The 13,266-nt window shown below is 51.8% G+C and overlaps 1 protein-coding gene across 2 annotated transcripts in view; it reads left to right on the top strand.

Moving 5' to 3' along the window:
* Nucleotides 1–2,932: 2,932 nt before the first annotated feature.
* Nucleotides 2,933–13,266, top strand: part of ZFHX3 (zinc finger homeobox 3) — a 159,359-nt gene continuing 149,025 nt past the window's right edge. For both annotated transcript variants that reach the window (XM_045533187.1, XM_045533186.1), the window contains exons 1-2: nucleotides 2,933–5,683; nucleotides 10,986–11,482. In XM_045533187.1, coding sequence (XP_045389143.1) covers nucleotides 2,968–5,683; nucleotides 10,986–11,482 — 3,213 coding nt within the window. In that variant the 5' untranslated portion in view covers nucleotides 2,933–2,967. The remainder of the gene's footprint in view (nucleotides 5,684–10,985; nucleotides 11,483–13,266) is intronic.

Raw genomic sequence — 13,266 nt, 5'->3', positions numbered from 1 at the left:
CGGAGGTGGGGGGACTGAAGAGAGGCAGGCGTGTCCAGCTGGCGGGGCTGCCTGGGAGAGTGCGGGGACCCACTGGGTTCCCAGGCCGCCCTCTGTAACTGAAGATCATTGATTTTACGGGAAACCATGTTTACAGACAGAGTGCTGATCGACCTGCCGAGTTGACTTCTGCCTCCTTAAGTAAGAACTACCTTTTTCTTATTGACTGGCTGATAAACAGAGCGAGAGAGACTGCAGGCTGGGTGAGAGAGTGGTGGATGCCCTGAGGCCCTTGAGCTGTGGGATTGGGAGGTTGCAGAGACTTCTTCACCTCTGTGCACCGGTCCCCTCTTGTCCATCCCCATTCCTGAACATCCCGGGGACTGGTGGGGGAGTCTGAGACCGACCTTCCGTGGTTACCTGGCAATACAGGTACCAGGCGCAAAAATTGTGGCAATCTGGTGATGATGTTGTAAAGCAGAGAGTGGCTTGGGCTTTAATTAGAGTTCCCCGGGGATGGTCTAAAAATGCAGATTCCTATGGGAGGGGCATTGTTAAAAGCCTGCATTTGTCATCCCTGGTGAGGATGATGCCAGTAGTCCATGAACTGCACTTTGCTTGCTTGGCGAGGTTGCAAACGGTTCTGCTTGTCGTGGCCGGCACGCATGGAAAGGAAGCCTGGACCACGCCGTTTGGGTCCTGATGTGGATCCTTCCTTCCCACCTGAGTCCTCATGCTCTTCCTGAGCCTTCGTCCCCTGTGAATGTGTGGGCTCTAGTGTCACCCCCACAGGGTCATCTGTCTTTCAGAGGTGGTTACAATGTCATTCTTTCTTGATGCCTTCTGCTTTAGAGTAGAAAACAAACTAAGAGAGTTTTTAAAAGTCCTAGCTCCTGAGCTGGATAGTTTGTGGAGGAGGAGGAAGAAGAGACAGGAGCAAGAGAAGCCCACCAATTAATTGGTAAACGCTTGCAGGTTTCTTGGGCCCAGCCCAGGCTGGAGAGGAGATTGGCTTTGCTGTCGATAAACAAGTCCCTGGTGCAGCATCAAAGCTGTTCTCCTTTATCAATCGTGGCCTCCCCTTCCCGCATGTTCCTGTGACTTACCAAGCATTTATGACATTGATTTTACAATCGGGCTGTTAACCCTCCCGCCCCTTCAGGTCTGCCAACCTTTTTGGCCTAAGCTGTCAATCAAATGTCATCCAGCCAATCAGGAGCTTCCTTAAGAAGAGCCACCCTGGATTCTCACCTGTATCCCAGCTAAGCCTCTCGAGGAAGTCCCACTGCGTTTGCTGTTTGGTTTGGTTTGGTTTAGTGTAGTCATCTCTGTTGCAAATCAGTATGTCCTTTCCAAGACAGTCACACGGAAGTTTGTTCTCACAAAGGCTGAGGTCATAAACTGAGAGGGGTGTGTGTGTTTTAGATACATGATGTCACAGCCTTCCAAAAAGTTACTTCTCCTGAGACTTCTGGACCCTGCCTTCCCCATCTGTTCCCGAGGGGGAGCTGTTGGCTCATTGTGCAGTCAAGAATCAAGAAATGAAAAAAGTCTGAAAAGATGAGGGTTGGTGGGGAGGAGGGAGATGCAAGCCCAGCTGAAATCGTCACCGCTGTGTATGAATGAGACGGCGGGTGCAGAAGCTGCTGCGTGTTCCCCAGGAGGAGCAGCAGGGGAAGGGTGTCCAGGGAGCCGCAGGCGAAAGATCAGGGCTTTGTGGGATGCTGCGCTGCCTGTAGGAGCGGGGCTGGGATGGAGTAAACACCCCTGCAATGAGTGCGACGTTGACTTTGCCGCAGGAGCCTAGCGGCGTGATCTGATGCCTCCCTCCCCGGGGACACGAGGTCAGGGCAAATTCAGCTCAGTGGCACTTTGGAGTAGGAAACGGAAAAGCCCCAGGGCTAAAGGACAGCTGGTTGGGTAGCGACTAATAACTAAGAGGCAGGTGTGGAACTGGGGCTGGCTGAGCCCAGCTGCCGTCCCGGCTTGCCGCTAAGATCCTTGATCGCAAAACCCACCGAGCACGTGGTGAACAGGCTCCCCCAGACAGGGCGAGACAGACGCTGCTGGAGAGGGAGTGGGCAGACTGAGAGTCCTGTCGGTTCCGGAAACCAAGCTCACGTTTGGCACCTATGTATTTTTAGTCTGAAGCCAGCTAAGTCCCAGGAAGGGAGCTCGGCTCATTGGGGCAGAGATGGGAATTTGGGGACCTGTTTTCTCTTCCCTTTCACAGTGGTCAGAATAAGGATAACATTGGGGCTCTTTTTGGGTTTCACCATGTGGTTTTAGTGCTTATAAAATGGGACCTGGAGAGGATAAATGCAGCCGGGGGCCCTCTTGGGGACATTGCAGAGCACGTGTTGGCCTATACACTTGCCCTTTGACCCTTCCGCACCTTCTTTGAACTCAAACTAGGAACGTGGTCATTTCAAGCAACAGCAGGCTTTCGAGGCTATATCCTTGTTTACCATTCTTTCCTGGGGGCACTAAGCCTTCCTCCTTCTCTTGTCCCTCCCCTGCGTTCCCCTGGCCCACAGACGGCGCGGGCAGCGGGGGTGACTGTGTTGTCATCTATGTGTGGCGGGGCTGGAGAGATGTCCTCATGCACCTCTTCTCCACTGTGGCTTGGCCCCAGCTCCACACTGTGCTGGCAAAGAACAGAAACTCACATCTGCCTCCAGGGGTGGAGCACGACACTCCGATGTCAAAGCAGCCTGCTGCTGGTCCCCTCTGCCCGTGTCCCCCACTCACACCACGGACTGGCTGTGACACGGGGCAATGGCCCAGGCCACCCTGCTGCGCCTCTCTGTGTTGTGGGTGTAGACAGTAGCCACTTAGAGTGCGCCCCGTGTGCGGGACCTTAGCCTCGGCCCTCCTAACCTCTTTCCTTTCTCTCTCTCCTTCCCTTCTCTCCCTCCTCCCCCCTTGCCTCCGCCCTTCAGGTCCGATCCGTACTGGGTGCAATGAAAGCTCCACGCAGGCCTTACCATGGAAGGCTGTGACTCGCCCGTCGTCTCGGGGAAGGACAATGGGTGCGGTCTCCCTCAGCACCAGCAATGGACTGAACTCAACAGCACCCACCTCCCTGACAAAGCCAGTAGCATGGAGCAGTCCACAGGCGAGAGCCACGGGCCCCTGGACGGCCTGAGGGCCCCCTTCAATGAGCGCCTCGCGGAGAGCAGCGCGCCAGCTGGCCCGCCCGCCGAGCCCGCCAGCAAGGAGGTCAGCTGCAACGAGTGCTCGGCCTCCTTCGCCAGCTTGCAGACCTACATGGAGCACCACTGCCCCAGCACGCGCCCCCCGCCGCCCCTGCGCGAGGAGAGCGCCAGCGACACCAGTGAGGAGGGCGAGGAGGAGAGCGACGTGGAGAACCTGGCCGGGGAGATCGTCTACCAGCCGGACGGCTCCGCGTACATCGTGGAGAGCCTGAGCCAGCTGACCCAGGGCGGGGCCGCCTGCGCCAGTGGCAGCGGGCCTCTCCCCCAGCTCTTTCTGAACTCTCTCCCCGGTGCGGGGGGCAAACAGGGGGACCCTTCTTGTGCTGCACCCGTCTACCCGCAGATCATCAACACTTTCCACATAGCCTCATCCTTCGGGAAATGGTTTGAGGGCCCAGACCAGGCTTTCCCGAATACCTCAGCCCTGACGGGGCTCAGCCCCGTCCTGCACAGCTTCCGCGTTTTCGACGTGCGACACAAAAGCAACAAGGATTACCTGAACAGCGACGGTTCTGCCAAAAGCTCCTGCGTATCCAAAGATGTTCCCAACAATGTGGACCTGTCCAAATTCGATGGCTTCGTGCTCTACGGCAAGAGGAAGCCCATCCTGATGTGTTTCTTGTGCAAACTCTCCTTCGGGTACGTCCGTTCGTTTGTGACCCATGCGGTGCACGACCATCGAATGACCCTGAGCGAAGACGAGCGGAAGATTCTTAGCAATAAGAACATCTCCGCTATCATCCAAGGGATCGGCAAAGACAAGGAACCCCTTGTAAGTTTTCTGGAACCAAAAAACAAAAACTTTCAACACCCTTTAGTTTCCACAGCTAACCTCATAGGCCCCGGACACAGTTTTTATGGTAAATTCAGTGGCATTCGAATGGAAGGGGAGGAGGCTCTTCCAGCCGGCTCGGCCGCCGGCCCTGAGCAGCCCCAGGCTGGCATCTTGACCCCCAGCAGCCTGTTGAACCTTGGCGGGCTCACCAGCTCGGTCCTGAAGACCCCCATTACCTCAGTCCCCCTGGGGCCTCTGGCTCCCAGTCCTACCAAATCCTCAGAGGGCAGGGACTCTGGGGCAGCAGGAGGGGAGAAGCAGGAAGCAGGAGATCCGGATTGCTTCTCCGAGAAAGCAGAGCCAGCCGAGGAGGAGGTGGAGGAGGAAGAAGAGGAGGAAGAGGCGGAGGAGGAGGAGGAGGAGGAAGAGGAGGAGGAGGAAGAAGAGGAGGAAGATGAGGGCTGCAAAGGACTCTTTCCAAACGAGCTGGACGACGAGCTGGAGGACAGGCCCCACGGGGAGTCTGGGGCCGCGGCAGGTAGTAGCAGCAAAAAGGACCTTGCTCTCTCAAACCAAAGCATTTCTAACTCCCCCTTAATGCCTAATGTGCTCCAGACCCTGTCGAGGGGCACAGCTTCTACTAGCTCTAATTCTGCTTCTTCCTTTGTTGTCTTTGATGGTGCGAACAGGAGGAATCGTTTAAGCTTTAACAGTGAGGGCATCAGGGCCAATGTGGCAGAGGGCAGCAGGAGGCTGGACTTCGCTGACGAAAGTGCCAATAAAGACAATGCCACAGCACCAGAACCAAATGAAAGCACAGAGGGCGATGATGGGGGCTTCGTTCCCCATCACCAACACGGTGGCTCCCTCTGTGAGCTTGGGGTTGGGGAGTGCCCCTCGGGGAGTGGCGTGGAGTGCCCCAAATGTGACACGGTCCTGGGCTCCTCGCGCTCGCTGGGCGGCCACATGACCATGATGCATTCTCGTAACTCGTGTAAGACGCTGAAGTGCCCCAAGTGCAACTGGCACTATAAGTACCAGCAGACACTGGAGGCACACATGAAGGAGAAGCACCCGGAGCCCGGGGGCTCCTGTGTCTACTGCAAAAGCGGCCAGCCCCACCCCCGGCTGGCACGAGGCGAGAGCTACACGTGTGGTTACAAGCCTTTCCGCTGCGAGGTGTGTAACTACTCCACAACTACCAAAGGCAACCTCAGTATTCATATGCAGTCCGACAAGCATCTCAACAACATGCAGAACCTGCAGAACGGAGGGGGGGAGCAGGTCTTTAGCCACACTGCTGGGGCGGCGGCGGCTGCAGCGGCGGCAGCGGCCGCGGCGGCCAACATCAGTAGCTCCTGCGGGGCCCCCTCACCCACCAAACCAAAAACCAAACCCACGTGGCGGTGTGAGGTGTGCGACTATGAGACCAACGTGGCCAGGAACCTCCGCATCCACATGACCAGCGAGAAGCACATGCACAACATGATGCTGCTGCAGCAGAACATGACCCAGATCCAGCACAACCGCCACCTGGGCCTCGGCAGCCTGCCCTCGCCCGCCGAGGCTGAGCTCTACCAGTACTACCTGGCCCAGAACATGAACCTGCCCAACCTGAAGGTGGACAACGCCGCCTCGGACGCCCAGTTCATGATGAGTGGATTCCAGCTGGACCCCACCGGGCCCATGGCCGCCATGACGCCTGCTCTAGGTGAGGATGACTGCGTGTGTGTGTGTGTTTTCATGAGAGGGGCTTAACTGGGGAAAACGGAGACTAGACGGAGGGAGTCCTTCGGATTCGGGTCACTTTACCTTCTTGAGTTGCTTTGTATAGACCTGAGTGTCTTAAGATCAAGTATTTTTTCTCAAGAATCCCTTGAGCTCTGCGGTGCACGTGGAAGAGAGTTGATGCATTCGGCAGATTGTACTCTGGCTACGTAGGGCCACGATTAAAGTTTAAGTGTTTCCTCTAGTTTTTGGCTTACGGTCACCCTTCCTTTCTGTTCCCTTTCTCTGTCTTTTTCTCAATTTGAAAAATCACTGTAGTCACCCCAAACTTCGGTATTCTCTTAAATATTTATTGAAATGTAGAGAAAACTAGCTGGGACAGTCATCTCAATTAGTGGAACAGGGACAATTATCTCAATGACTTAAATAAGGACAGTCTTCTCAGGAATTCGGAACCAGAATGTACCTCATTCACATAACCAAAGGCTTGCTGAGCTGGGAACCACCCAGATAGATTTTTCTCAGAATTCTCCACTATTTATGAGAATCTGGATGAAAGAGATGTGTTCTTTCTCTTTCTTACTTTGGATGAGTTGGTGGTGGTCAGTATAGTTGGGAATTAAATTGCCCTGGGGTACTGTAAAGGGTGGTGTGAGAGAAACGAATGAGTTGTAAAATTGTCCATCAAGGAAAGCTAAGTTTTAATGTCAGTTACCTCTTGGTTAACTGAGCCTTTGTTGCTGTGAAAAATGACCTATGCATTGGAGAAGTTGAACTGGCTGTGTCCAGACACTAAGTCTTACCAGTAGGCTTACTACATCTAGAATAGGGCTGCCAAGAGTGTAGGATTCGGATGCTGACAACTGTGAGTCTTTATGTAGAAGGAATCATGCCCACTTTGGGGATAGCTGCTATTATTAGGAAATCTATAAGTCAGTTTCCTGAGGACTGGATCACTCCAGCCTCTACCTCTTGTGCCTTGGCCAGGACCCTGCCGCCCTCTGTTCCCTAAGTCTGCTACGTAATCTCTTGGGACCAGTGGCCATGGCCTGGATTAAGCAGTATCACCTTACTGACAAGGGAATAAGTTGTTCTGGGCACCACAGTGTGATCAAGTCCCTTCTTTCTGGGCGGTTTTAGATCAGTGGTCTCCAACCTTTTTGGCACCAGGGACCAGTTTCATAGAAGACAATTTTTCCATGGATGGGGGGCAGGGTTTGTGGGAATGGATGGTTTCAGGATGATTCAAGCCCATTACATTTATTGTGTGCTTTATTTCTAATATTATTACACTGTAATATATATTGAAATAATTACACAGTTCACCATAATGCAAAATCTAATGCCACCAGTGATTTGACAGGAGGCAGAGCTCAGGCTGTGTTGTGAGCGATGGGGAGCAGTTGTAAATACAGACGAAGCTTTGCATGCTTACCTGCCGCTCGCCTCGTGCTGTGTGTGTGGCCCGGTTCCTAACAGGCCATGGATGGATACCAATCCAGGGGTTGGGGACCGCAGGTGTAGATGACTGCCGGGGGCGGGGGCAGACCTTACCAGTATGCCAGTCTTTATGTTTTGTGGCGATTTAGTGCTCATTGTTGCAGATGAGTTATATTTCAAAGCATTCCATTTGTTTTTCTTGCTATGTATTCAAGTTTGAATCCTTGATACTTTAATTTTATTTTCCATTTTGAAACATTTGTCTGTTGATCCTTTATTACCAAGTGACTCGAAGCCGTTTGACCCAACTGGTTGATCACAGCTGTGTAGGGACTGACAGTCTCACCTGTGTGCAGGGTGGACCATGCACGCCAGGGGGTTGGGCTTCAATATCTAGGACATTTTTCAAAAACCAGTAAGAATTGGGGTTTTATAGCCTAGAGACTTAAAATCTTGGGAAGCAGATCTTAGAATAAATCAAACATAATGGAGGTGGAATAAAGACAGAAAATGGATGGGTTCATATTGGGTCAAAGTGCGATCTTTTTAATTACCTTGAAAACAGATAACCAAGGCTTGACTGGAGAAGCAGAGATGTGTTTTGCATCCTCACCAAGTGTCTGTGAGTCTTGGGGCGTCACACATTGTCCCGGGCCATTATGGCAGGTACAGAAGAAACAGAAGAATGAATCCCTGTATTACAGACACACATAAAAGATCCACACTTTATTTCTTAAAGACAATAGAGCTCTTCCTTCCAAGGACTTTATCTAGCTCAGTCAAGAAGGGCCCTTGAATTTCTAGTGTCACCACTTGTCAGCGAGGTGAATGTCTGGAACAACCTGTTCGTTCCTTGGGCCGTGAGAGCTGTTGAGATGGTGCGAGAGCCCCGGATGCTCTATGCCGGAGCTCACGTGGAAGTGTCCAGAGGACTTAGAACTTAAGTTGTATGACTTCCGTAGGAGAAGCCAGCATAAGCAAATGAAAACCATAACTGTCAGCTCTGTCTGAGCTCTGCAGACTTTTCCCATAGGCCGTGTATAAGATGGCTTGTAGGTGTTATCAGACTTGACTGGGTTCTGCAGGGGGAACAAGTTTTTGTGACGTACATTCCTGCTTACAAAGTTACTGTTCTCATACTTCCTTTGACAGAACCTTCTCTTTAGCATTGTCAGACACCCATTCTGGGGATGCGTCCTTTTCGGAGGCTTTTAAGGAAAGGGTTGGGCCTCCTTTGTCTGCTATGGTTGGATTTGCCACTGTTTGTAAACAGCATCTTAGACTCAAGACCATGTGAACATCCTCCCAAACGTTCCTTCTGACTCTAAAGTTTACCACAGCACCGAGAAAGGGGTTGCTCGTGGAGGCACCTGTTTCCCAAGTAGCCAGCTAGCCACCCGCCCCCTGCATGAGGCTTAGTAGCTCTGCTGCTTCAGCCTTTGATTCTAGAAAATGCCTTTTGATCCATGTGCCTCTCTGAGGATGTGCTTATGGGTAGGCTCACATGCCAGGGTGTAAATTCCCAGGGTTAAAGTTAGGGGTATATGGGGAGATGGGGGCTTGCTCCTTTCCAAGACGATATATCCAACATGGCTCAAGATTAAAGACCTGCTAAGTCTTTATTTATGGGGGCTCTCCTCCTAACTGCCTGTGAATTGGGTGAGGATCCTCCATTTCTTGGGGGTTGAATTAGTTCCCTTAGCCTTACGGATTTGCAAGATTCTAAGCCCTGGGTTTGTTTCTCCAAGGTATGGTCCTCGAAGGAAGTTTTCGCTGGCCTGTCATTCTAACTCGTTTTATCACTCTTCTGCTTCTGTCCTTGATTTGCATTTCATTTTAAGAGCTTAGAATGGGAACAGGGAATTCTTTCCTCTGCTTGTTCCAAGGACTTGTAATTTTCACTCAGGCATCCAGCAAGTGACAGCTGAATTTGTCTTTAGAGCAGTATTGATGCGCCGAGGTGAAATCTGAAAAGTGGAGGAGGTTTGATGCTCCAGGTGGTTGGCATCAGAAACAAATATATGTTTGCTCCTTGTCTTCCCCTCCGGGCAGTTACTGCTTTGACTGTGAACACCAAGTACGTTTTGTGGATGTTGCCCAGCCTCCGTCCCCATTCAGGGACGGAGCTTTTAGGCTTTTTTTTTTTTCTTTCTCTTTTTCTGTCTTGTCCTAAAAAGAATGTCATAGTTATGGCTCCTCTCACCAGGGGAGATGGTAAGAGAGACAACAAACAGAAAGCTTCCTAAGCCTTCTGGAATGCATGTGCAAAAGGTTTCTGTGGCTTGCTGGACTGTTCATAGCTTCGAACACAGCTGGTCCGCTTAGTAGAGCCTGTCCTGATCTTTTGACTTGAGGTGTCGCTTGTAAATAAGAAAATCATGTAAAAAAACAAAACAACAAAACAGAAACCTTTTCTTTGATGAGCCACTAACTTGGATTCTAATCAGTCATTTAAAAATAATAACCTTAGCCCAACCACAACTAAAAGGTCAGGTTTAAATATGAATTGGGGGGTGTGGGCAGACCTGATAGCTCAAGTGTGTGTGTGTGTGTGTGTGTGTGTTGTGTGTGTGTGTTCAGGGGAGAGGCAGAAATAGCAGCCGCTGTTCAGCTTTCTGCTTGACTGTCTGCTTCTAGGTAATGGACGGGAGACTGCTCTTTCCAAGCCTTTCTCGGGATATAAATAAGACCTTGCTGTATTAATTCACTGCATTGAGTGTGAGCCCATCCCGGTTTATGCAGGGCAGTGATGGACTGAAAAGGAACAGGGTGGGGACAGAAGGGAGATCTTTCTCACATCCTGACCCTCGCATTTCACTGCCCATCTTGGTCCGCTTCCTGAACGTGTAACATTTTGGCTTTTTTTCACCCTCGTCTGGTACAGCAGACATTTGGGTGTCTTAAGGCTGGGTACTGCAGGGGGTCGGTGAGGATTAGGCAGGACCCCTGCCCCAGAGAGGCGGCGCCCTGATGGGGATACCAGCCATCTGTTTGTGGTTGACTGTGGCTGCAAAGGGAATGTGACAGGTCCTAGAAAGTGCCACATGTCATCTAGTGCAGAGGCTTAGGAAAGGGGAGAGGTCGTCCTTTTGGGAAGATGGGGCAGGGACTGGCGCCATTGACCGGAGGGACGTGGGGAGAAGTACAAAGAACATTTCCCAAGTCTTTGCTTTGGAGCTGCGCTGTCCAATGCAGTCGCCGTTCACCACGTGTGGCCACCTAAATTTAAATAATCAACGTTAAAAATTCAGTTCCTCAGTTGCACTAGCCATATTTCAAATGTTCTTTCATTGCATGTGGCTAGTGACTACTGCTTCAGACAGCGCAGCCATAGAGCGGGCCCGTCATCGCGGAAAGCCGTGTTGGCCAGCGCGGCTTTGGATAAATTCTGGGCCCAATTCTGATTTGCCACGAAGGTTTGGTGTCTTGAGATTGCAGTTCTAAGTCATTTCCAATTTGGGGGTGGGGTTTGGAGTTTTAGATTCTGTTATGTGTACTGGATGATACTTATTTCTATCTTTTCTTGGATCTGAGAGAAGGGATGGGTTGAAATATTCAAGACGTTATAGTCGCTAACTTCTTCTGTGTGTTCTCCTGAAGGAGGAAAACATAATGCCTGCCGCAAATCTCAGAGTGTCCATAGAAAAGATTCAAACACATCACGTTGACTTTTTTGGTGTCTTTGTTTGGTTTCCAGCTTGTAGCACCTTACAATACTTAAAATGTGATCTTTTCTCCTTGGACCCTGGTTGGGGGTGGCGGAGGGCTGGGTTGTACCTCAGCTGTGGCCGTGGCCCTGGCCGTGAGCCTGGCCTCTGACTCTCTTCTTCTCTCCTTCCCGGCAGTGGGCGGTGAGATCCCCCTAGACATGCGGCTCGGGGGCGGGCAGCTGGTGTCGGAGGAGCTGATGAACCTGGGTGAGAGCTTCATCCAGACCAACGACCCGTCGCTGAAGCTCTTCCAGTGCGCCGTCTGCAACAAGTTCACGACGGACAACCTGGACATGCTGGGGCTGCACATGAACGTGGAGCGCAGCCTGTCAGAGGACGAGTGGAAGGCGGTGATGGGGGACTCGTACCAGTGCAAGCTCTGCCGCTACAACACCCAGCTCAAGGCCAACTTCCAGCTGCACTGCAAGACGGATAAGCACGTGCAGAAGTACCAGCTGGTGGCTCACATCAAGGAGGGCGGCAAGGCCAATGAGTGGAGGCTCAAGTGCGTGGCCATCGGCAACCCCGTGCACCTCAAGTGCAACGCCTGCGACTACTACACCAACAGCCTGGAGAAGCTGCGGCTGCACACGGTCAACTCCAGGCACGAGGCCAGCCTGAAGCTATACAAGGTAAGGCCTGGCTCCAGGAGTGGGGTGGGTGCCTGGGAGCTGCGGAGAGGACTGGGGAGGAGACAGACAGTCCCCACCCTGGCCTGGTTGGCTGCTGCATGGTAACCTGGCGCTGGATGGGAAGTCGACATCCGCTTCCTTACAGGGCAGAAATGGGACAGGTTCAGCTGGTAGCTGAAGGTTCTCTTTATCGGGTGCCCTATTTGGGCAAGTTTAGTTTACAGCGGGCCGATGCTGTCATGTCATCCCACTTACGCCGTGACTGCCTTCACGGGTGGCTCTTTCCTTACTCACTGTGGGCTTTTGTGTGCCCTGGTGCTCCTGTATGTCCCCTCTGTCCTTTGGGCATTCTCTTCCCCTTTTCCATCTCTTCGTTCCTTTTCTCCCTATTTCTTCTCTCCTGGATGCCCCTGGGATCTTTCCCCCATGCTGGTCTCTGCCGAGATCCATCCATTCAGCCAGCAGACATGCGCTGGGCACCTGCTGTGTAACAGGCACCGTTTTGGACATGCGCCTACATCAGTGCAGGAAATAGACAAAAACACTCCCTGCCCTCACAGAGCTTCCACTCTCCTGCGGGGAGATGGATGAGAAGTATACTGAATAAATTTTACAGCAGGCTGGAAGCTGGCAAATGCCATGGGGAAAAATAGAGTCCAGTAAGGGGGCTCTTTTGTTCTTTAACTTTTTCCCTTTGTTTCCTGTGTTCTGTGTCCCCTTTCTCTTCCTTATGCTGATGTTTTTCTTCCTTTTTCTGGGCTTCTTCCATCCTCCTCTCCCTCTGTCCTCTCTCCCCTTCCTTCCTTTTTTTCCATTTCTTCTTTCCAAACCCCCCACCCCCGGTCCTATCCACTCTGTGGACAGTTAACAGAGGAGGAGGGGCTCCGGATACTGTAAATAGTCCTTTCACTTGCATGGCAGAATTGCTCCAGACGTTTCTATTGATTTTCACTGGACTTAAAGCCTCACCTTTTTCTCTAATCATCCCATAATGGCTTTAGTATGAACAATCAGGTACAAATCGTCATAAATCTCCCGGCCTCACTCCACACACCTTCCACTCCCTTGCTCTCTCTTTCCGTTGCCCTCACTTGGATTCTCAGTCTCCTCCTCTCTTTTTGAACCATTTCTTGTGTCTTTGGGCCCACAAGTGTTTGGGTTTTGCTGCCCCTGAGCTGGTTTAATCCCTTTTCTACTCAGCGTGATTTTAAATGGAGACCCTGGATGAGGAAGACTCTTGGTCCTCCCCCAGTGCGGTCTCTGCCGAGACCAATGCTGTCATTTGTTTCACAGTCGCTTGTTCTCAGGGGGTGGGAGGCTGATGCAACCTGGATCAGAAACCATTTTGGGGAAAGTGGGAGAAAGCAGGAGTGAGGTAGTGGGGATAGAATGTTCTGGAATGGACTATTGATGGCCAGCTTTGGTGCAGCAGGGAAGGTCTGTACACCATGCAGCCGGTCCCCTTATCCCAAATGAGCAAGAACCTCCCTGGACCAGCTTAGTTTCGTGTCCCGTTGAAAGCAGAGGCTCTTTGCTGTTAGCATAAATTGTTGGTCTGAACTGGCCTCAGGATGGTGCCAATGTGGCCAAGAAAACCCAGTGGAAAAGCCAGTGGAAGAGAGAATTTCCAAAGGACCCAACTGAGTAAAATTTGTACAAAGGACTCGGCGTGGCCATTGAAGGTTGTACGCAACTTTGATGAAGGTTGTTTGGAGGTGGCACGAAGCTGGCCTCTTCCATCCTAGGAAAAAATTGCCCTTTAGATTATGAAATGCGCACAGTGA

The sequence above is a fragment of the Lemur catta genome, chromosome 20 (genome assembly GCF_020740605.2).
Source record: "Lemur catta isolate mLemCat1 chromosome 20, mLemCat1.pri, whole genome shotgun sequence".
In the NCBI taxonomy this organism is placed as follows: domain Eukaryota; kingdom Metazoa; phylum Chordata; class Mammalia; order Primates; family Lemuridae; genus Lemur; species Lemur catta.
Note: the sequence above shows the minus strand (reverse complement) of the source record. Positions and strands in the feature narration are given on the sequence as shown.